The sequence below is a fragment of the Bombus terrestris genome, chromosome 4 (assembly GCF_910591885.1).
Source record: "Bombus terrestris chromosome 4, iyBomTerr1.2, whole genome shotgun sequence".
NCBI lineage: Eukaryota > Metazoa > Arthropoda > Insecta > Hymenoptera > Apidae > Bombus > Bombus terrestris.
In genome coordinates, this window is record NC_063272.1 from 956,098 (window position 1) to 980,450 (window position 24,353).

Below are 24,353 nucleotides of genomic sequence, written 5' to 3' on the forward strand. Positions count from 1 at the left end.
TTGCTCTCGGAATGCCATTCTAACCGATATTGCCGGCGCCACGTACCATGGTCACATTACGTTCCACGTGAACATACTCGGAAATACTATTCCAAAACCGTTTGTACTTAGAAGCTACTTGAAACGTCATCAACAGTTTCCGGTCGACGCGAGAATTCGAGTAAACAGCCGCAGTATCAAACTCACCAGATAGTATAATCCTGTTTGTAATCAGGTCCTCCAGAGTATCCCGGCAGCCAAGTCAATGTGACCGCGAACTCGGTCGCAGTCCCCGATACGTTGTACGGTGCATGGGGTTGCGTGCCTTCGACGATCAACTGCGTGGAGGCCGATATGGTTGCCACCTCGTTCGACGCGACGCATTGGTAGAAGCCAAAGTCCGCGCGTCGAAGGCTTTCGATTGTTAAATTGCCACCGACGATTTTTGCCCGGTTCCGTTGAATGGACGCGCCATCCCTCTGCACAATGAAAATCACGATGCAACTCGAGCTGAGCGTTAAACGATCAACGAGTTGGAGATGCCGCGAAATTGAAACATTTTATCGGAATCTCGACAACTCGTTAACCGATCAGACTTTTATTCCGCCACACGACCGGGGTACTAAACCAATGACAAATCGAAACGCCACCGAAAAGTCTAGAATATACAAGGATTCCTGGTATCCGGTTAATCTTCGCCGATTATGTTTCCGCTGGAGCGAATGGAACTTTATTCCACAATACGTCGAGTACTCTTTTTCGGCGATGCATACCCTGTGCCACTGTATCGTGGGCTTCTGCGTGCCCTCGGCCTCCTGAGCGTCGCAGTGCATCTCCACCGTTTCACCGACCTTCTTCTGATAGATGGGTTCTGGTTCGAGAGTGAAGACGGGTGGATTTCGCACGAGGACCTCCATCGGCCCAGAACTTCCCTGTGTGCCCTGCGCATTATAAGGCGTACAGGTGTATCGACCTTGATGATTCTCATTGACCCGTGTAAAGAGCAGGGAGCCATTGTTCATCACGACGATATCCTTCGTTTGATAAGGCTCGAGTAATCGTTTGTCCTTTGTCCACGTGACGTACTGAAGGGTAGGATTCGCTTTTATGTAACATTGGACCACACCAGCCAATCGAAACGGCAGGTATTGCACCGTGGGAGTGAACGTGACCTTCGCTGGATCTGAAACGCCGTGTATTTAGCTGTAAAAGTCTCTCGATAACAAGTGTCGCTTGCAAAGCATCGTCGATGACTCACATTCTACGTTGAGGTAAGCGCTGGCGCTTTGCGGGTCGCCGATGCCGTTTGTCACCTCGCATAGATACTGGCCAGAGTCGTCGGCGCTAACGGGATTGATCACGAGACTGCCGTCCGGTTTGATCGATACTCTGGTGTCTAACGCCGAGAGTTCCGTTACCGGAGCTCCCTCGCGGAACCAACGTACAGTAACGTTGCCGGGAAGAGCTTTCGCCTCGCAGGAAAACTGAACTTTTTCGCCCTCCAGCTTGGTTTGGTTCGTTGGTGGCACGGTGATCACCGCTCCGCCTGCAAATTACAAACAATAACGTTAGAATGAATTCGCAATCGACGCAAATCGACGTGAAACGACGCAACATCTCCGCGATCGAAAAAAAGCCAGCGGAGGGATAGCGCTCGTCAGGGACGATACCGATTTCTGGCACGCTAGCAGCTTGTCGATGTCAGTCTGTCTGACTGATGCCGGAAATGCGGCGGCCAACCAATATCCTGACCGAAACGACGAGCCCGTTGCAGGAGCTTTTAACTTGGCCTGGCGCGGAAGCGTATCACGAAACGAGATTTCATCGTTCGGTTGCTCGTGTCAATCGAGACCGCGCGAAAACCAGTCCACAAGACGACGTCGATAAGTAAACAAATGGAAAGAGCGATAGATATTCTCCATTTAGCGAGCCCGATGAATAGACGGCTCTATAATGGACGGGATTGTTATTTTAGAAACGTGGTTTCGCGCCAGAGGAAGAACTACGCCCCGAAACTGCGGATCGATTCGAACGAAAGACTCGTTCCGACCGGTGAAACGATCAACAAAGTTTTCGTTCCGCGGAATTCTCTTGCGTATTTAGAGCGGACCAGCTCGAATCGGTGACGAGTTCCGAACGGAAGTTACGCGGAGAAAAGGAAAAACAGAAAGAAAACGGGCCCGCGTTTGAGTCAATACGCCTCACCGCTTCAAAACTGACTGCCTTCTCTTTGGACGACTTTTCGCTCCGAGTCTTGGCGATAAGACTTAACAGGACGCGTTATATTCTCGTTGATATCCAAAAGATCGTCTCCTACGAGCAGGCACGTGGAATTTTAAAACTTGCGAGACTTTCGAGACGGAGGAACACATTCTCGGTCGCGCGGCTGAATATTTCCACGCATAATGGGAAGAAATCGATCCTGCGTGACAAAAGTCCTTCCAACTTTTCTCGGTATTCGCTGGCACTTTCTGGAATCCGATCTATCTTCACTGGGCGGGAATTAAGCTGGTTGCCATTCGTCCGCGTGAACAACCACTTTCTCAAAGGAAGGAGTCGCGCGCTACGATTTCCCGAATAGATTTCCGCTGTTTCCGTTTCCACCTTCTGCACCGGCGAAACGCGCCAAGTTCATTGATGAAAACTAATCGTTATTCGATCGGAATCCGCTCATCGCGGGGTTCGTCGACCGTTGTGCCCCGAAACAATGAAACGGCGCACGGTCGAATCGACGCAGGGTTCGCAGGGAACCGCAACCGCGAGCATAAAACGGCAGCGGAGCATGCCGCGGATTCCGCTATGTTGAAAACACGCCAAGTTAACTTGGCGGACAAAGCGACGGAGGATCCTTACGAACGGGACGATGAAATTCAACGATGGACTTCAGACGCGTGCGCCTCGCGGATGACAACGCGATGAATTTAGAAGCAGCCGCTCGATAAATATTCACAAGTCGGATTTAAAACTTTTCACCCGCGAGAGCAATGAATTTGAGAATAGAGCACGGCGCCGACGCTCACCCGGAAACTTCAAAGCAATCGATACGTCGGTTTAAGACGAACAAAGCCTGCCAATCTTCGCTTTTATTACGAGCCGAGATTACAAAAGGCAGATGTCGCGACAGCGTTCGTGTTTTCGGCAATTCCAAGGGGGAAAAGAGTCGCTCGTCCGAGGGACACGACCCACGACCGAGAAGAAACGTCTCCGCGATAGAGATGAATTTCGGAGTAGGAAGCTCGGTAAATATTCAAAGAGCAGATTCAAAAGTTTCACGCTACCGCGGCACCGAGCGGGGCAAGTTGGGTTGAGCTCGGCAGCTCGAGGATCCTCCGCATTAATGGCGCAGTCTATTGGCGGTGTTTTATACGAGGAAGATGAGAGTCGTCTACTTTGCACTCACGGCTCACGGCCGCTCGTTCGTGACCGCGCGCCCAGATTCCAGCGAGATTTATTAATGTGAAACTTTTGGTGGGCTTTTGCCGAGTCCTCCGAAACTGCGTTCGCGACTGACACGGATTTTTTACATGTCCGTGTCGAATCAAGAGAATCTATCGAAAAATTTCATCGAATGCATAAAAATTGGCATTCGTCGAAATGATGACGCGAATTCGGTATGGCGAACGATTACCTTCCTCTAAAATAGAGCGAAGAAGGGTAGTACCGACATGGCGCGTCGATTATGAAAATCGATGCGTCGGTCCATGTATTAAATCGGCCGGTCGTTAACTGGAGGAAAACCACGGAGGGGAAAGACATCGGCGCGATGATGAAGACGAATGTTCCCGCGGCCTCGTAACGAAGCTTACAAATCTGCGGCACCCGTGGCAAACGAGGACAGGGGCTGAGGGGAGAAAAAGAGACGGTACGCGGAGTGCTCGAGACAAATCGCCTTTTAACTCGGGCCGCCGCGAAGAACATCCTAATTGGCTTTGACTACCACAACCGTACCGTCCGGAACCGACCTCCTAACGCGAATTTTATCGCGCGCATTCGGCGATCGATATCGCATCGACGCATCGGTTTACGATCTGCCTGGAAACGTAATGGATGCACCGGTCTGTCAGATATTTCCAGTGATGCCGGCTGTGGAATGTCCGCGCCGACCAATCGTTATTATCCTTCCCGTGGGTTCCATCGAAAGCGTCTCTCAAACTCGGCGAGAGATAAGAGCAGTGCGTTTCTTTTCTCCTTGTTGCAATAATACTTAGGCGATACCTAGAATTCCAGTTAATTAAAATATCCGTGCCGAAGGCAGCGTAGAAAGTTGAAACGGCTCGTCCGGTCAATTTTACGAGCATTCTGAAGAGATTCGGGAATTAAAAACGACGTAAAAGTTACGTCGTTACCCAGAACGGCCAACCGATCCCATCGGGGACGATTCGCCCGAACGAGACTTTAAGAACTTCCATAAAATCGTGAAAAAAAAACGCGACCGATATCCGCCGGAACTTGGTCTTACGAGTCCGAGCGGCACGGATGGATCTTTCCATCGATCAACAGACATCGATCGGCGCCTCCTCCGCGCGAATCCAACGACAAAAACCGAACTGGTTGCATCGAGGCATTTTCTGACGACGCGGTTATCGGAATTTCATTATCGGTGCTCGATCGATTACCGTCTACCGAAAATACGCCGATAACTTCTAATAACAAGCCGCTCCGATAATTATCGTACCGATCCGACGTATATTAATTATTGGTACGTGCTAAATTCTTCCCCGCCCCTCACACCGAGGTTATAAAGTTCGCTGAATTTACCGTAAAACCGCAAGACAATTCGTTGCTTGTAGATCGTACCTGCGGATGGCAAGAAGAGGAAATCCCGATAGGATCGCTAATGAATAACGAAGGATTCCGTTTTTGGGAAGTTTGACGAATGACCAAACTTTGCGACGCTGCGAAGATCAGATCGTACTCGCAAAGGAAAATGGTGTACGCGGTTATTGCTGGAAAGTAGCAAGATTAGCACATTTCTAAAACTAGCGTCGATTTACGAGAGTTTTTATGGCAATGGCGCGTCACACCTTGTAGAAACGACGTCGAACGGAGGGCGTCGACCTTTACTGCTGTATCCGATGATATCGGAGTGTCTGACGAGAAAGTAACCGCCGACGTAGGAATATACACGTGTTCCGCTACACACACTCGTACTAGATCTGTTGTTTTACTCACCAGCGATTATAACGCGGGCTGTGTGACTGATTTGACCCTCCCCATTTCGCGCGATGCACGTGTAATCCCCGATGTCCTCGTTCTTGATCGTCGAGATTCTGAGCTCAGTGCCGTCGTTGAATATTCCGATGGTGGTCGACGGCTCGACTGGGTTCGCGTCCTTGTACCAGAGAATCTCCGGTGTCGGCGTACCCTCCGCTTGGCAGTTCAATATTATCGCGTCGCCCACGTTCACGTAGATCATCTCCTCTGGCGTGATGCTAAATTTTGGTGGCGCTACGAAAACGAACCAATCGTTTTTATCCTCCCGTGATACTCTTGGAACTGTAAGCAGATCGCGAGCGGAAAAGGTCGAACGTGACTGTGCGCGGTATCGAAAGTAGATCGGACCAGAATATGGTCAGACTAGCGGGCCGGCTGATTGCGATTCGTTTTTATCGATCGTCGAGTCGAAAGATGGAAACGCTAAAGTAGAGTAACACCGATGGGGTCGTCGAACGTGTTAGAATTGTTGGGAAGAAATCGCGACAACTACCACGCGATGGTGCATTACTCGAAGGAAACGGCATTAAGGGAACAATCAAACCCTCGAATCGCGCGGACGTTTAGAAAACGCTTCCGCGCCGTTCTTCCAACGTTTTTATCTTCGATGAGTTTCCATCCAGGGGGAATCACGACGGCCCTTCAACAACTTCGACGACCGCCGTAGCACAAAGGAACGTGCATTTTCGCCGTGTAAAGCGCGCTCTTCCTCGTGTATTTGATAGAACGGAAATGGTCGGGACTGGGCAAGGACGAAAGAGGAAAGAGAGCAAGCAATCGGTCACCGAGAGAATTCGTCAAGATAGATGACAGGAAAATTTATTGGAATATAGTCGAAGTATCAAACAACTCTCTCTCTCTCTCTCTCTCTTTCTCTCATTCTTCTTGATCGTTTTAATAAGTTTGATCGTACTTTGTCGTAAATTGCGATCCTATCGTCTTATACGATACGATCGTCTCCGTTGTATTCTCGGCATCGTTAACAGAGCGATACCTGGCCATAGAATCGTATGCACGTTGATCGTATTCGAAAAGACATATCGCGACAAATACCATAAGCAGAAAAACGGAAATGGAAGATATGAACAAGGCCGAAAGCGAGAACGCTGGGAGGAAGTAAGGGGAAACAGTTTACGAGTGTGACGCGAGTAAACGACCGGCCAGAGACAATTTCAAAAGTACAAAGAGAGATTCTGAGCGCTTTCGCTGGCCGAGTGGTTCTCCTCTTTTTGATGCCGCTGGCAAATCCTTAGTTGTCGCAATCGCTGACGTTGTCGACATCTTCCTCGCAGTTCTCGTTGCTGTTGTTGACGACGACGATGATGCGGTCGAGTGTGGCCGTGGGCTCGACGTATATGCAGAAACCGAGAGGCGAAACAGCGAAGAAAAGCTCGTTGGAGGAAACGGCGCAGCAGCGACGAGAACATAGACGTAGAGGTGTGACGATACAGATAGAGAAAAGAAAGAGAGTAGTACGCATCGTTTCTTTAAACATCTAAATACTTCCCTTCCTCGTCGCCGCTCGTCATAGTTTATGGGCAAACAAAACGCGGCAATAGAGTTTCCTTTCTCTTGGCCAGCATTTTTCCTCTTTTTTCGTTCCTATCGCCTGGTTCGATGACTCCATCGCGACGTCGTCGTCGACACACTGACGTAACGCGTAAAACTTTATCGCGTCGCTCGACGAAAGAATTGAATTGAATTCCCAAGAAACGACGATGCTCTCTTTCCCTTTTTTCTCCATCCTTTTTATTCTTCCTGTTTCGTTTCTCTTATCAGCGACTCTCTCTCTCTCTCTCTCTCTCTCTCTCTCTCGCTTGCGCATTTTCGTTTTATTCGCGACAGGGGGAGATCAGAATCGATAGCGTTCGTCATTCGAAGATATAAAAATTCGCGGATCGTTGGAAACCGGGCCAGGAATAAGATTCGTCCCTGGACTCGTTCAACTTTTCTTTCGTTAGACACTTTCTCTGACGAAAACACGGTACTCGTCGCGGTCATAAAATCTTGTTAAGCGCGAGATAATATTAATGAGACTGCTCCGAGGTAAAATCGATGCAAAACTTGACCAACTCGGATCCGACGCGAATGGAATTTTCGATTTAAATTGCATTCGCGACAGCTCGTTCGAAACACGAACTTCTATTATCGCAGTTAAGTCCTTTTTAATCGATATTACGCGTAATCGCGTTTTTTGACCCAGTAACTTTTCTTAAGTAGAATTTCCTGGCCGATCAACTACGGTCAAGCGTAAAACGTGAACGCCTGCGTTTAAGATACAGTAGACCGCCCAGATACTCCGACGTCAGCTGACAGATGGGGAATCGCGCGATTAGGTTGATCGTTCGCGCGGAATCTTCGGAACCGATACATCGAACAGCGATGCTGAGTTCGCCGATATCCAAGCACGTTATCGAATAGTAGGTGTAATGTACCGGCTTTCGACGAGACGATCGGTTAACGAAGAAAAGCGATAGCGTAACATGATCGTTCTCAAATGAAAAGTACTCACCGTGGACATCCAGGTGGAACCAGGTACCGTTCTTGTGACTGTTAGGCGACCTGTTGAGGAAGACGACCTTGCACTCGTACCATCCTTGATCGCTCTCGCGGATGTCAGTCAAGTTGAGGCTCGCCACGCCATACGGTGAATTCGGCGAAACTCTCGAGACTCGACCTTCGTAACCTTCGCCACTGTGGGTCGGATACGACTCGTACCATATGTATATTGGTATCTCCTGCCCCTTGCACCAACACCAACACGCAACATAAACGAAGGATCGCCATGAACACGTACATACTGGTGCGAGACTCGCTTCGGTATATGCTGGACGCTTCGTTTTCGATTTCGCGAAGCTCGTCGTCCCTGCCATTTCGTGTTGGGTATCGACGTTCTTCGGTTCATCGACAGTTCCACAAACATGATTGGCGAATAAATCAGTGGAAAGCATAGTAGAAAATGGAACCCGCGAGACGCATAAGCGACGCGTTATCGTTAACAAGAGGCGAAAAATTCGAATCTGCTCGCACCAGCTGCCGGCTAATGAAATGACAAATGACGAAAGACAGAGGATGCAGCGTGTGTGAAGAGCGGAAACGATCTACGGCCGCGATTGGTCGCCGAGTCGCCGAGTCGGCGAGCTCTCTCCGCGCGAACGACTGAACGTAACGAGCATGGCCTCTTCCTACTCTCTAATTCAACGCACCGGAAGATCCTCTTAAATTTTCATGCTCGTTACGTTCGCCCGGCCGAGGACGGCACGACAACTGTCATTTTCCATGCAAGTCTCTATGGCAAACAAAGGAATTCGTTGTGCGCCGATGAAAAAGTAATCCACAAGGCATAGACTGTGCGTGGATAGAGAGAAGACGCTGCTGGAAAATGACTGATGACACGAAACTTTTATGGGATCCGTGAGATACGTGCCATGCAAAGTCGAGATACCCGTCGATCCTAGATTATTCCTCGAGGATCGCATGTTTTTAAAACGATAGATCGCGAGCCAGCTGTCATTTTCGATCGGCCACCGAATGACTTCGCTATCGAGGATCGGCGGTTCGTCTTGATCTATAGTAAAGTAAAGTCTGACACACAAAAAGGGAGGCATGCGACTAAATGGATCTACATATCGGTGAAGAACCGCTAAAAAACGATCGGTCTCGATCAATTCCGTGCTTCTCGTAGAAACGAGAAAAATAAAATCGGCTGATATTCCACTAACCGGTTAGTTACGTGGCCATTCAAGAAAATTGCGGTCTGCGAAGCCAGATGATGCCAGAGAATCGTGGTGAAGCGCGTGTATTAAAACGAGCAGCGGCATTGTGCGTACTAACGTGTTAACTGCTACCTGTGCAACGACTTACGCACTGTTTCGTCGCTAATAATCAAATTACACGTTGTAGAACGTATTCGCATTTTCGAAGCATGATCAAAGGCCAGCGCGGCGGACCACTGAATCAGCGGCACTCGGTGAACGCTTCCTCGTTCGATCGTTCTCGTTTCGAAGGATTACCGCGTGCTGTTGCTGCTCGTCTATTGGTTGCTCGATCGAGCCGATATCGATACTTATCGGAATCGAGCGACGAGGAAGGAGTCGAGAGACAGAAATCGGTCGCTGAAACGGTGGACTACTCGTGTCTGGCACGGAACTAAGCTATTCTACTGCCGCGCGTTTAGCACTGCGCGATTCTCGGAAAAAAAGGGAACAGAGAAAAGAAGGTGAAAGAGAGAAAACGGAGGAGAAGAAAAAGAGGAAGACGAAGACGAAGAACAAAAAACGTGACAAACGTGGAGTGACGATCGTATGTTGGCCATTGACTGCCCCAGTTGATGGTTTCTATTTCGAGCTGGCCTACTTGCGACGGCGAACGGCGTCGCGTCGTAGTCGTTGTGCTTGCAAGCTCAAACCACAGTGATTTCAATATTATTCTCCTTCGAGCCACGGAACTAGTTCGATATTGCGATTTCGTGGTAAGTTGTCGCGTTTGCTTCGCCGTTCTATACGTACAGTCTTGAACAAACGATGAACGAATGCGTTCCCGTGTCCCGAAATTTCGAACGAGAAAAACAATTGGTTCCCTTTCCAGGCTAAAAACTCTCTTGTTTCGATTCGCTTCACCCTGTGCCCTGAACGCGAAACAAATTTAACGCCATCGAGTTCCTCGTATATCTGCCCATGTGCATACTGTTCGCGCACCTAGTCGCAAGCAACGATTTCATTTTCTTTGTGAATCGGATAGACGGACGAATAAACGTAGAGATAGACCTAGATTTGGATTTAACCGAAAAACTGAAAGAGGGCAGAAAAGATGCCAAGAGAAGTGCGCGTAACCGGAATAAATTACGGATCTAAATGGCATACAGAGGACTGGGCCAAACTACCTACTTTTTCAACGTTTTCTAACGGCGCTTGTTTGTTTTTTTTTTTTTTTTTTTTATTTACGAGGCATAAGAAAAAGGTCGGGAAAGAAGCATTCACGAGGAAAAGCACGTTCCCTAGATGGAAGGCACGATTTCGTCAGTGGTTACGAGACGGAGCGGAATAAGTCGTGGCGTTTTGCACTAACACTCCGCGATTACAGCTACGCGCTCCGCTCATGTAGGTCAGGTGTCTTTCTTTTATTTTCCCAGTTTGGCTTCTCTCATCTCGTATCGTTCTAGACGCCTATCAGCGGTCGCGAATATCTGCGAGATTAATCTCGGTGCTGTTCGCTATTTCGTTACAAGTGCATCGTATACTTTCGAAGTAAGCGGTCTAAAGTTTGGTAACACGTTCCTCTTGCCCCAACAATCCACGAACCATCTACCTACAAACTACTTTAGAAATTTCAGGAATCATCCTCTTTTCGCAAAGTCGCCGAGGAACGATCTAATTTCTAACTGATTTCTTCTTAAAATATGAATCACGATAATTACTGCTTGCCTTTTAAGGAAAAATCTTCGAGTTTTTCTACCCATTATTATTCTTTCCATCAGAGGTAGAGAGCGAGCCGAACATCTGCACTTGCACGCAGTGCGTATTCCGATGATTTTGATAATTAATTGTCGGACGTATCACAACTATTTCCTCTCGCCATGTCTGCGTCTATTTCGCGTATTCTGATATTTATGAAGCTTGTCGGTTTCTCCGGAGATTGAGCTAAATCCCTCGCCGACCGAACTAGTGAAATGTTAACGAGGCGTGTGAGAGTTCCAGAACGGAATCCTTCCGTTCAACGTTTGTTCGCGGACCTGCCAACGGACTTGGCGCAAATTTAAACGTAAATTGTTCACGCGGGGATGGACCGGTTCGTTAATATCGGACGGCCAATTTGCAAAAGCAACTTCGTCACCGCGAAAGAACGGTCTGGCACGTTCGCAATTCACGCTGTTCCCAACTTTCGACCGGCAATTTGCTTCAACGCTTTGTTTCGACATTCTGGCATTCGGAACTTTCTTCTTGAACGTTGGAACGTCTTACGCTCGAAATGGAAATGCGATAACACGGCGTGCGAAAGCGTGAGTTCTTTGAGAAAACTTCGGTCGTGGTCGTTATAGTTTTTGCGCGAGAAAATGAGAAGAAAGGATAACTAAACGCTTTCGTCGTTGCCTCGCGAAGCTCTTCTTTAACAGGATGCACCCAGTGCTTCGTGATATTGGTATAATTTTGATCTTGATTACTCTCGATGATCTTCCAGCGATCTTGACCGTCAATGACACAACCTCAATGACTCCTCGCCATTTTCAAAGCTGTCTACGCTTCTATGCTATGACCTCGATGATTCGTCTTTCACAGAATGCACTTTGCACTAGAAACACAAATGCTTTTTCCATGCTGAAGAAATGGACAAAGTAATTGGCAGGTAACCTTGGAACACTTTTCTTTTACTCATTTGAACACATTTTCGTGGCGACGACCGGCTCGAAAGTTTTGTCAAAGAATAACTTTCTCCTATCGGGAATCTTTGTGGTTTAAAACGTCTGCGCCAAGCTCCGTTTAATGAAAAGCGCGTGGCTATAATTCGAAAAGTTCGCGAGGCTAGCTATGTCTCGTTTGTTCAGGAGAAAACATGGACGCTGGTGGTCATGAAAAGTTCCATTTTCTGTCCGGTATCGTTTATGAATCCTGGTATCGTTCCTGGGACTTGTTTTAGTTCGCGAGAAGTGCTCTACGATCCAATGAAACGGAGGAATTTCAAATTTCCAAACTTGTTAGGTTCGCCCGCCAACTTGGTCGATGCTCCTCCATGGAAAACTTATTGCGGAGATATCGTGTTCACGGAGGACAATTCACTCCAACACTCCGGCTGAACTAATACGACGAGAGAAGTATCTCGAATGCGGTACAAGTCGAATCGGTGTAATCAAACGACGACGCCCCTGTAGTCGAGTTTCCTCCTCGATTTCATTACTGCCTGTGTTCGACACGGCTTTCCTAATCGCGAACCAAATTCAAACTCCGATGCATTATATCGGTACTATATTCTCCGTTGGAGAATGATCTCGTGCGGTTAGTTTGCGTCGAAGTCGAAGAAATTACTGATACGACGCGAAAATAAATAGCGACGCTTTCGTCAGCGTATTGATTAATTCTACCGCCTCTATAAACGTAGTCATCTTCGACAAAATCCTTCAAATCTTGAAATGTATTTTATATATTATTACGTATATATATATATTTAAAGAGAGAAAGGAGAATTTGCCCGATTTGGCTAATTTCTACTCATGGCAAGAAGTCGCAGTTTAAAAGGATAAACTATTCATTACATATTTGAGTCAAAACACGACTCAAGGCATTTCCGTGTCCGCCTCGGAAGCGAGAAAATTATCTTGACAGAATGAACAGTGTGAACGCGTTTGGCGAGTATTTGCGTTCAGCCGACGGATTCCTTTCTGGCATTTATGTTAAGCGAGAATACTGCTATGAACGCGAGCACCCGTCGAGGGTGCTCTCGCATTCCGGCTGTGTATCCAGAAATGCGACCTCGCGCGATTCCGTTCCCGCTGCCTTTTTAGAGCGATAATAAGGTTTCGTTGGATGCCGCGTACGCCGTCCTGGATTGTTTAATTCGACGTCGAAAGCCGTAGCGCGAGCGAGCTTCGTTTACGAGCAAGTGGCTCTTCGGTCGGCTGCGTTTCTAGAAAATAAATTAAGGGGAATGTACCACGAGTAGGTACTGATTTCTTCGAGTATGTTGCCTTGTTTGTCGCATATCCGTTCCGACATAGCTGCTGAGAATCGACTTTTCAGGCGTGTTGGTATGTTGCTGCTCCATGACGAAGGAGAAAAGTTTACCCCCGATCGCCATATACTTCGAGCAAGTTACGTCAAAGTCACTTCTGGACTAGGTTCCGCTAATTATCTCGTTAGGCGGTTCGTGTCGACGGTGGCATTAATAACAACAATGCCAGAAAAAGGAAGACGGAGCCACCAATTAGCGAAAATAACGAGGCGTTGAGCCCCGAACCTGTGACGAACGAGGAAGACAGAAATGTACGACAGGTAGAAGGATGGCGCAGCTTGGAATTTGCACGTGGAATCGAGCGTCCAAGAGGGGGGTAACCCTGACACAGTTAAGTAGTTCAACCTGGCCTCCGTGCGCTCTGCATTATGCATACAGACCTCCTAACCTCGCACGGTAACACATCACTGCACTGCTTGGGACAACGATTTCGGGTCAGGTGAGCACCCTATACGACGCCATTTCGTTTCGTTCTCGCATACACGAGCGGGCTTCTCCGGCAGGAAGAAGATGATCCTAAGAACACGGAAATGGTTCGAGGATCGATCGTATAAAAACGATAACGACCGAACGCTGTTGGCCGGAAATAAGGGGACGCGGCATACGGCTCGATTCGAATATCGAGTTGCACGGATATCCGGGCAGAAAGGTGGTTGCACGAATGGAGAAGAGGACCGCATCGTCCTGCAATCCTACACGCGTGGAAGATAGGAAAGAGACGAGGAATGACTCGGGATAGCGGTGTCGGGCGTCAAGCGCAACCCCCGCTCAACGCAAGAACCGGCCGTGGGGTGGTTTATGTAATGTAAAGCTGGCCACGCGGGGGTGGTTTATGTAATGTAAAGCTGGCCACGCGGGGGTGGTCTACGCTGTCCTATTTTTAAACCAACTACGGCTTAACCGGCTAACGTTCAATCGATAACGCGGGAGCAGCGTTTCTCAAACCGCCGTATCGACCACTGCAAACTTCCCAGAAGTTCCGTAGAGGACACGCGGCAAAAATTTATCTTTCACCCATGCCGATCGATTTTTACTCGAACGGCGGCTATTGCGAGTTACACGCTTTCGTCGTTGGTCGTCAAACCGCAAAATTACGAACTCGTCGAGATTTGCTACACCGCGTCGATAGCGCTGCGAGCGACGAACATTTCGCCGCGAATTCGTCAGATTACGAAGAAAATTTAAATCGTACAGTGACGAACTATACGCGAGCCACTCTCCCAGGCGTTAGACTACTTTCGACAACTTTCCGACAAAGCCTTTACCGTATCGTCTTATCGCGGACTCATCGTTCTTTCATCGAATGAAAATTAATTCCACTTTAAACTCCCATAACAAGATTTTCACCTTATATCAGCCAAAAGACCCGTTCGGGCTTCGACCAAATTTACATTTCGTGTAAGCGGACCGTTCATACCAGAGCTGATTTGCATACTAACGAGCGCACCCTTCTTTTCCCAGATCGGAAGTTGCGGTTTGAAAAGGTCGCGAAACGCGTTTCCTTGCTCGAAATTTTCTTCGTTAATTGCAAATTATCCGAGACTCGTGACGGCCGCATGGCGTTGCGGTATATTCGGAGCGTAAAATTGCTTCTTCACCGTACAAATTGTAATCGCGAGGCCAATACACCGCGGCTTTCTCTTGTTTCCTTTTCCGTCCTCTGGTAATATGGTTTTTAAATGCAACGGTGGGTCTCGCAGAATATCGCGTGGCCTCGCGAAATAAAACTGGCTCCTTCTGCCGCCACTCACGACGCGCATCTTCCAAGAAAACCTAATTACTAACTCGCGCTCGAAACAACGAGTCCTACTCGCCTAGAAATAGTCGGAGCCAGGGATTTGAATTTTCTTCTTGTTTACGCTGCCGGGCAGATAATTAACCTGGCGGTACAGTGGAAAGGAGAGGGGGGGCGGGAATGGATGTGACAAAGTCGGAGGTCCCGAGTTTTTATTTCGTCGCGAACAGGCAGAACCAGGAACGTTGTTGAGCGGAAGGAGAAAAATATTCGGTCGGACCTTGGTTGGGAAACCTGCCAGGTTGTGGGCAAGTTTCGCAAACTTCGGAGTGGGTGTTCCTCGAGAGACTGTCGGAGGAGCAAGGGCCAGGAGTCAGGTTTCCAGTGGGAGTGAATGTCTTCCCGAGTGGAAATGTCGGAGAAATTGAATTGCAAGGAGACTCCATTCCTCTTTTTCTTGCCGAGACGCATACACGTACACGTTCCCCTTACCCACGTTACCCTCGTTTCCCGTTTTTCTTTTCAGCCCTCCTTCCATTCTTTTCCCCTCCTTCCTTTCTTTGCCCATTCGCGTAGTTCACTCCTGCCTCCATTTGTTTCATTAGATTACGCTACACCCCACGTCGCGTGGAGTCGCGGGTGAAACGTCCACCCTCCTCTCTACCGTCCGTCAACTGGCCTGCACGTCTCTGGTCACCCTCCGATTCGCTCTCCGTCTCGTCTCTAGACCTCTGTTGGGAATAGAGAAGTGCCACAAACAGCAAGAGAAAGCTCGCCTCGTTACCATCGTTCCGCTGTACCCGCCCCTTTAGCATTAACACGTTTCTTCGCAAGCGTTTATTTTTTAGCAACTGCCGTGACGCGCGCCAAAAGTCTCCCTTCTACTTTTCCGACAGTTCCTCCTCGAGTTTCACGTTTTTTTCCCTCGTGGCTGTACCGCGATTCTACATCCCGCCGTCGCGCGTTCGATGATATGTTATAGTACAACAGTATAGTACAACAAGCGGGCGTAAAGACTATTTCACGGCACACGAGTATTTCGTTCGATTGACGTTTTACAAGAGCGCTCGAAATGAAAGCCAGATCTTCGACTTGACGCGCTCGAGAGGTCTTGGAAGACTATCTAGAAACAGTTTCGATGGGAGGCCGAGTGTCTGCCTGCTCGTTGTATTCTATTAGACGGAATGAGAATATCGTTTAGATAAATGCGATGCAATTGAACGGCACATTGCCACGGCTTCTCGTTATTTGGCATCGATCCAGGATATTCGATAATTGTTCCCGTGTCTGGACTTATGCTCGTCTACACCATCTTGCCTCGCCAGACGCTCAGAAACAGGGGGAAGAAAAAAAGGGAAATGCACGTAGAGAAACACGGTGCTCTCGTATGCAAAAGCCTGATGCGGGTTTCCTATTCTATCCGCTTACGCAGAACCCGGCAAAGCCGACAAAGTGCAAATAAAACGCGCTTCCATGTTCCGTCTCTGCTGGTACATGCATGGTTGGTGGTTGCAAACAAAGAAAGAATAAACCGGAATACTGAAAAACGAGCCGCATCAGGGCTTCACCCGAGTTTCGAAGCTCAAAATCATTTTTCCGTGGATACGATTCGCGGATGCCGGTCCAAACGATCGACTCTCCAATTATCTCGATGTATCTCCTTTTTGTTTCGAAATAAGCATCCCTGTCAACGATAAGATCCAACGTTCTGGCTCTGACAAAGTTGTGTGCGCTTCCGTGCCATCGCCGCGTGTCGTTCGTTTTCCGCGGCGATTGGAAAAGCGCACGCATCGAATGGACAAGAGACGAGACTAGACGTATGAGTGGGGTGGAAAGTGTGGAGGAAGCGCGTGAAAAGCGATCGCTGAGGCCGCCGCACGGGCGGGAAAAAAGTCGGACGGGAAGAGAAATTAGTTGTCAGTCGCAGTGGCACTAGGTGAATCGAGGGGCAAGGCAAAAGCGGATACGGTAAAGTCCCCGCCACCCCCTCAACCCCCGCGTGATTTATGCACGCATAAAAAAGAAAACGGGCTGCCCCTATTCCATCTCTTCCCACTGGAATAGTAGAATCGCCTGGAAATGGAAATGGAAATAGCCATGGTGCATCGTTCCGACGCTCGACATCTCCAGCTCGCTTTCAAATCCGTTTTGCGGCAAAAAAATCCTCGCCAAGACTCGACTCTACCACTTTGATTCTCATTTATTCTGACCTACACCTGCTTTGTAATTAAGTCAGCGACTTGACTGCGAATCGGTCAACTCCTCGGCACTCTTCGTCCGTCGCCTACCTATCGTTCAAACCGAGTATGACATATTTATATCGTCCTGCTCGTTAAATCGATGAACAAAGGGCGCATTGTCGCCGGCAAACGTCTCTATCGAGTAAAGCGTAGTGTATTAGGAGGGTCACGGAGGAAAACAGGCAGTTCGATGATAAGCAGAGAACGACGTCATTGTGACTAGGATCAACTTATATCGATTCAATCCCAGAGCGGAACTACGACCACATGGCAAGTCTATATGCGCTTAGTCGCCGATCGTCGATTGTCGGAAGAAAAGGCCGCCGCGGCGCGAAATAGCGCGGCATAGCACGATACAGTGGGGCGCGACGCGCGGAAACGGATGCGATTGTCATTGCGGCAATCATCGTATTGTCACGCGGAATCGATCGTTCGATTAATTAATTGCATGACGATGGACACGCAGGTTTGTCGAGTCAATATTGAATTCACGATTAATGCGTTTCAGTCGACCAGTGGAACCGGTAATCGTCCCGAAATCCGGTGTCACTCGGCGGTGAACGCGCGACTCACTCGCTTTGCGTTTTGTTTACCGACAAAAACTTGCCACCAGTCGATTACCGTGTCTCCGGGTAATCCAAGACCCGGCTTTTGTTTCGTCCTAAACGTTGACGCGAGCGAACGCGATCACAGGGGAACAAAGTCTGTTGGGTTTTTAAGTCGAGAAATTATCCAGGTTCGTTTGTTTCCCGTATTTCATGGCCGTGGGAGAGGATTAAAGAGCAACGACACAAAGGGAGGCAACGCGACATACGTCCGCACGTGACTCTGGGATTAGTCCCGCGGAAACTACGGCATGCAGGGTGCGACTGGTTCGTAAAGACGAGATAATGCATCGCAGGCACAGCTACAATCTTTTAATGCTACACCGACGATACAAGGCCATTCGTCTTGTGGCATGTTAAATACGAGGTCATGCTCGCGTACGGATCTCGGTCTGCCCGACAGAAATCGCCGGCTTTCCCGAGGGAACGGGGACTCTCCTTTCATTTTTCCGTCGCCTTTCACACCGATTAGAAAAGATCGACGTGTCCAACGAGTGCCAGCGAATCCCTGCGAGCTGATCGAGCGCGTTCCCCGTTCATGCAAAAGCACCAGATGTTAGAGAGACAGAGACGTGATTTTCTGATTTCCCGCCTCCGACAGAAGGTGAAAGCGCATTACCCCGTATTATTGTCTGCCGATTGACAAGCTCGACGGGGCTCGTAAAAGATTCGACGTCCTCGTAAAACATCCAACGTCATTTCAACGTTACGTACCAGAGATCGCTGTTGCACAGTTTCCAAAAGCGTGATTCGAAGGACGTCGAGCGAACCAAACGGAAGGAAACGAGCAATGAATGCGATGCAAGTTTCAAGCTCGTCAATCGAGGGGACCGTAATGCGGAAACGCTGTTTCGAGCTAAACTTTGATAGACAGTCAGAAACGTGATTCACAGATTGAACAGATTATCGTAGCAGCCCAAAGAGGAAGGCAAAAGATTCATAGATGGCTTATGATCGAGCCGTTGGACAGGTGGTAGGATCACGAGATATCGGGGATAGGGCGAACGCGAGACGAGGAACAAGACTTTCTCTTTCCCTCTCAAAACGGTGCAACGAACTCTCCATGATAAAAGGGGAGTCGCGCAACGGTGTGGCGCGGCGCCGCGGCGGTTCGGCCGCGAAAACGGGCGACGCTACGTCGATCGTTGTGACGACGCGCGACTTAATAAAAAATTAATTGGTCGCCGCTCGTCTGGTCGACGAGTCGGTATTCGCATTGGAAACTAGCGCCAACTATATCGATCGACGGCGGCAGATCGGGAGGGAAAACCGTCAATTTAGAATCCGCGATAATTAACCGACCACGATGTTGCGGATGAAACCAACTCGCTGTTCGACGGTGGTGACGTGCGAACAAAGGAGACGCAAAGTGTCGCGCGCCCTTTTCAGGACCGCTACGCGACGCGATGCCGCGACGCCAAGCGAACGTCATGGTCGCGTTACGATGATTCGCGTGAGATGCGTGTGAATGAAAGAGAGTCGGTTGTAGAGATTTGCGCGAATGATTCCAACTATAGTCAGCTACTGGATCGTTGCCTGAGAGAACGTGTGATCGGATGACTTTGTTGTTGATCGACGTAGAAAACGTGCTCTGCCCTCTCCAGTCCGGATCAAATACATACGTATATACCAAGTAATACAGTATCGTGGCAACAAAATATACAATAACGATATATCGATAATACGTAACGTTAGTTTAAACTACGCGAACGGAAAGCCAATGGCGTATTCCGCTCCAGCTGGGAACGAGAGGCGTGTCCCGTTCGCCGCCGATTCCAACCAAAACGAAAAAACGTAAGCACGTAAGCCAACAAATCATCGAATAAACAATTCAAAGTATCGTCGACAATCATCGCAATATGCTTTAAGAAACGTAATGTGTGCTCACGGGGCCCCGCTTCCTGTTACCGATTCTGTCTCTGGTATCGCCGCATTTTTCACCGAGCTTTCCGCAATAAACTGGCGCGATGCTGCCCACGCGAACGCATAAAACCCCCAAAGTAACGGGTCGCTTTAACGATCGAATATCGCCTAGCATGGTCGTTTCGATCCTCTACCGACCTCCATAAATTGCTCGCGCGGATTTCAGAATCGAACGATGCGGGTCGTGTGCACCTGGATACCTTCGTTGCTTATCGCGTCCGAGGGAAAGCTGCGCTTTCCAAATGGTACACAAAACGGTATCGTAGCGAACGGTATTGGCTCGTGCCGCGTCTACGATACGATACGACCGTGTTTATTTCCGCTGCGCACCGATACCAACGTGTCGCATTCGTCCATTTGGATTTGTGGGCACAAAAACAAACGCGAAAAACCCGCGAATCGGTTTTCAACGCGAAAGAGAATCGGAAGGTACGTTGCTTGGTACCGAGTTCAGGCGCCGAGAAAATTGGAACGGTTCACGGAGAAGCGATCATGAAGAGATATACAACGATATACGAAACGGCCGGTGACCGCATCTGTCGCTCGCAAAGAAAGCGATAAAAAAGGATTCGGTCGAGTAACTTGCGCGAGAGCGCTATTCATCCGTGCACGAGATTCTCTTCGCCGGCTTCACCGCCGTCCGATATCACGCTTTAATTCTTAATTACACAACGTTCGACTAGCGAATTAAGAAGAAATCCGTGATTCAGTGATTCAATCGAGTCGCGACGATTTCATCGAATTTTCAGCCTGGCAAAGCAAAGAATCGGTACGCGATCAGAAAGTTTGTCGAAAGACGGTGCAGTGATACGATCGCCGATACCAGAACGCAGGTTGCCGGTAAGGTGTCGAGCGGGGCCCACGTACTTAACTCACGGATATAGAGAGCAGAGGTTGTCGTCCGATATCGTACCGTATCGCCTACCTTCTTCTCCCATTGGAGAACGTAGGGCACTGGGTGCTCACCGGGGAACTCTACGTGACAGTTGAAGACAACGCTCTCCCCCAGGATTGCCGTAATGTGCACCGCGTCCTGGTGGCAGAGACCTGAAACACAACATTTCAAACATCTTTACTCGCCGCTCCCTCGAATCGCCGCCAACTTTCTCCACAAAGAAACTCGTCCGAGCGCCGTCGCGTACTCGTCACATTCCGCCCTGGTATTTCTGCGAAAACTTGCCAACTCCGTCGCGTCTCTACGACGGCCGATAGATGTTTCGCAAGTCTGCCGGCTGACTTTCGCGCCCCCTTAACTTTTCCGCCGAGTTACAGGTCGCGCAGTCGACCAACTTTGTGATTTACCGAGACAACTTCCGCGTTCGTATTTTCGCCACCCTTCCTTCCTTTTAAGTCTCCTTGCTATTATGCGAGCAAAAGCGTAACCATACGTTCCAAAGAAACAATTGAACGAACGAGCAAGCGCGTCGCGGTTTCCGCTCGGCAAAACTGGATTCTCGCAACGACGACGTCACGCGAGAGTCAGCTAATTTTAAGGACACTTCGGAAATTTGCGTGAAAGAGTTCGGAGATGGTTACGAAAAATTGGTATCGAACTATCACGACACAGTTCCATTTGAACAACGGATCCGACTTTACTACAAATTCTCTTTGAATCATACCGCGTACAAATGCGATCTGTTTGTCGCATCTACATATATGCGTGACAAAGCTCTCTGCAATATTTTTTTCGCGGTTACTAAGTAAACGAACGGCCGAGAAATTTCGTGTAGTAATGCCGTGCGATCCACGTACGAATTACTCTAATTATTTCTCTCGTACCTCGTTAACGAAGCGTCTAAAAATCCTACATGAGCCAAACGTTGGCACATTTTTACGAAAATCTGCTGATATTCCAATCGGGAAGAACAAAGACAGACGCTACCAGCACCCTTCTCCCTCCTTCTTCCTGGAACCTATAACCCTCCCGTTCTCTCTCGTTTTTCCTTCGAAATACACAAATTCCTAACGCTCTGAGAAATATAAGCGACTTGGCATACGTCTCTCGGACCGTAAAAAGATCGAGCTTCGAGTAACCTCCAAGCTCGAAAGAGTGCTGACCGCGATAAGCAGAAACGGCGATGCCATTAGCATCGCTAATAACAGCTTGTCAAAGTTATTGATATCGTACGAAACGAGCGAAACGTTCACCTCGTATCTGGCTCGGGACAATCCTCTTATATCAAGTCCCGTACTCATTGCGCATAATAATACGAACCGAGGAACGCCCAACAAACATTTGTGCCCCATTACTGTGATTACCAAGTTCCAGCTGGGAGTGGCCCGCTCTCCGAAGCAACTGTTTTTATTGTCGGCAATCGTTCAATTTTCCACCGTACACATACGTAGTACACCTTTTTTGCAGAAACAGTTTGACCTGTCCCGCGGTGGAGACTCGATGCCAACGCCTTTCCGCGGCTCACGACGAAGCGGAAACGAAGCTGTATCGATCGAAACGGAATAAGATCTAAATCTTTATGCGGGGAAATAGGATGGAGAAAGACAAAGAAGGCAAAACGAAGACCGTGTTAGACTAGGGTGTAGCCGCTTTTTGCCCGATCCTTTTTTCACCGGCAAGCTACCGTTCATCCGGGGAAAAAGCGGAAAAATCCGAAGAACCGCGTACGTGGCGTAGATAACAGCGCCGAGGGCGTTCGAAGCGGGCGTCCGCCCAAAAAACTAAATGAGAATTTCCGAAGAGAGGCCGCAGCAGTGTGAAAGCGATGTGAAAATTGTCTTCGTTCGCGGAACAATGGCTTACGAGCCTGCGGAACCTCTCTTGAGCGCGTGCGTCTTCGTGTCGGGGAATGAGAAATTACTACGAGGAAGAAAGGACTCGTCGAGCAGGACCGGTCTGATCCTTCCTGATTTCCCAGCCGTGGTAAACCGCGTATTACTCCATCTTTTTCCGTTAAACGGTTGAAGATCTGTCCACCTACAGTATTCTCTCTTTATCCTTGTAGAATGTTTGACCAACGATAGGAAGTAAAAGTTGGAAAAGAGAACGCGAGGAAAAACGGCGGATAAACGGAGCAAACAAAGCGCAAAAAGAGAACAGAGTCGAAGATTAGTTTCCAAAGCGGTGGATGGAGCGCCCTCGTCTTCGGCGCCGTCGAGTGCGCGACTTTGATCGCCACTCGAGCTTTCTTTCCATCTTCGTTCTGTCTATTGTCCAGATTACTGACACGTTGGCGTTGTTCGTGGATACATCACAGACGCGTTACAACGCTATACATACACGTAGGTACGTATAGGACACGGGAGAACATCGTTTCTTTGATAAAGTCCCTTCGTCTTCGTGTTCTTTTTCTCGCGCGCTGTCTGTTTGTCCGTCCGCTTGTACTGTTCTACTGCTTGCCCTACAAAGGACCCCACATACTCGGTCGTTCTACGAGCGAAAACGTCGATCGCCGATGAACCGCGAGAAAGAGAGAAGTCTAAAGCGAAAATGTTCGTACCGATCCCGGCCAAATGGCGTCGCCTATTTTCATGATCCTTTTTTTCTCCTACTTTCGACAGCGTTTTACCGTTTGCCAGCTTTAGGTCCATCGAATACCACGGAACCACTCCTTCCATGCTCTGGATGACACGCATACGGCACACAATTGAATACGCAAAGGCACGCGTAACGAGATACGATACTGGTTTTATCGCTCTACGGCAACTCCAAGGAGAAATCGAAGATGCGAGGAAGCTTGTAAGGAGCTTCTCATCTTCGTCTTCAAATTTTCAGTTAGCGACGAACCGTGAAATTAAGGAAGTACTCGATCGGCGTATCGTGTGCAAGGTGCAAATGGTTAAGCTTAAGCTCCATCCACACACGAGAACGCGACAGCCTTCGCGGCTGGGATGACACGGACGAAACAATTAACCAAGAGCTAACGAGCATTCTCCCGTATCTACTAGCTTTCGCTTCGAGTATAGGTTTTAATTATTTGGCGTAATTGGATGCCCCTTGGTTAAATATATATTCAGTAACTGAGTGAACGACGCCGGGTTCGAGCTCCGTGTGGTTTATCGGCCGGAAAGTCGACGCGAGATCGTCGAGCGGAGCGGAGTGGCCGAAGAGCACTACGAAAATGCGTTCGACTCGGTGCTATGTCGCAAACACCAGACAAGTTTTTTCACTCGGCTCGATCGATCGACCAGTTCGCGTAGCTTCGCTACGTGTCGTTTGCCGCGTGGAACGGGCTTTAGCAAAGGGCAACGTACCCTCGAAGAAGGGACAACGTCATTTACAACTCGTTTCATCGCTTGCCATCTGGGCTGCTTTGAAGACAGCTACGAGGAAGAAACCGTAATCGTTGGCCGTCAACATGTGCGGATGCCTCAAGTACGCGTAATTTATGGCAACTATGTGCCGTTCCTCGAACTCCATCAGTTTCAGTAATCTGGAGAGCAACTTAATCGTACCAGAACGTGCCCGCGGATGATACTTACTCTACTTTGTTCGAAATCAACGACGATGATCCGGAAGAAATAATCGGAAGATGCTAGTCAAGGGCGGTGACTGGCACCACGAACTCCCTTTGATCGCGGGAACGTATCGGCGGAACTAAGCTCGTTTGCGTACGTGGGGAGTCTTCTTAAACGGCGAGGATAGCCTTTTCAGGCAAATTACATGCCCCAGTGAGCCCATTCGTCCAGCGGAATCAATTTAAAAACTGGTTGGGAGCGGCGGAGAAGTTGAAGGGGCACTTTGCGAGCGGTTAAGTTGCGAGACGAAGGTCGAAAGGTCCGGCGGAAAATAATTGGGAAATAAATAAATGACGGGCATTAACTCGGAAAGTTGCTAGGCGAAACGAAAACGATGGCCGTCTCCGAAGCCGTGCAAGTGGCGATCACAATGGCCCTCTTTGTTCGTCCTCCATGACTTACCCAACTTTCTGTATTAAACAACTTTTCCGCTAATTTTCCTCGCGATTCCCTTTTCCCCGT

At 48.8% G+C, this 24,353-nt stretch overlaps 1 protein-coding gene across 21 annotated transcripts in view; it reads right to left on the reverse strand.

Moving 5' to 3' along the window:
• Positions 1 to 24,353, reverse strand: part of LOC100643265 (protein turtle) — a 156,704-nt gene that overhangs the window by 18,508 nt on the left and 113,843 nt on the right. For 13 of the 21 annotated variants that reach the window (XM_048405538.1, XM_048405532.1, XM_048405523.1 and 10 more), the window contains 6 exons: positions 20,332 to 20,465; positions 7,706 to 7,937; positions 5,152 to 5,475; positions 1,238 to 1,525; positions 753 to 1,162; positions 187 to 458 (listed from right to left, as the gene is read on the reverse strand). In XM_048405538.1, the coding sequence (XP_048261495.1) occupies positions 187 to 458; positions 753 to 1,162; positions 1,238 to 1,525; positions 5,152 to 5,475; positions 7,706 to 7,937; positions 20,332 to 20,465 (1,660 nt within the window). The remainder of the gene's footprint in view (positions 1 to 186; positions 459 to 752; positions 1,163 to 1,237; positions 1,526 to 5,151; positions 5,476 to 7,705; positions 7,938 to 20,331; positions 20,466 to 24,353) is intronic. The other 8 variants (XM_048405534.1, XM_048405544.1, XM_048405537.1 and 5 more) reach the window with 7 other exon arrangements.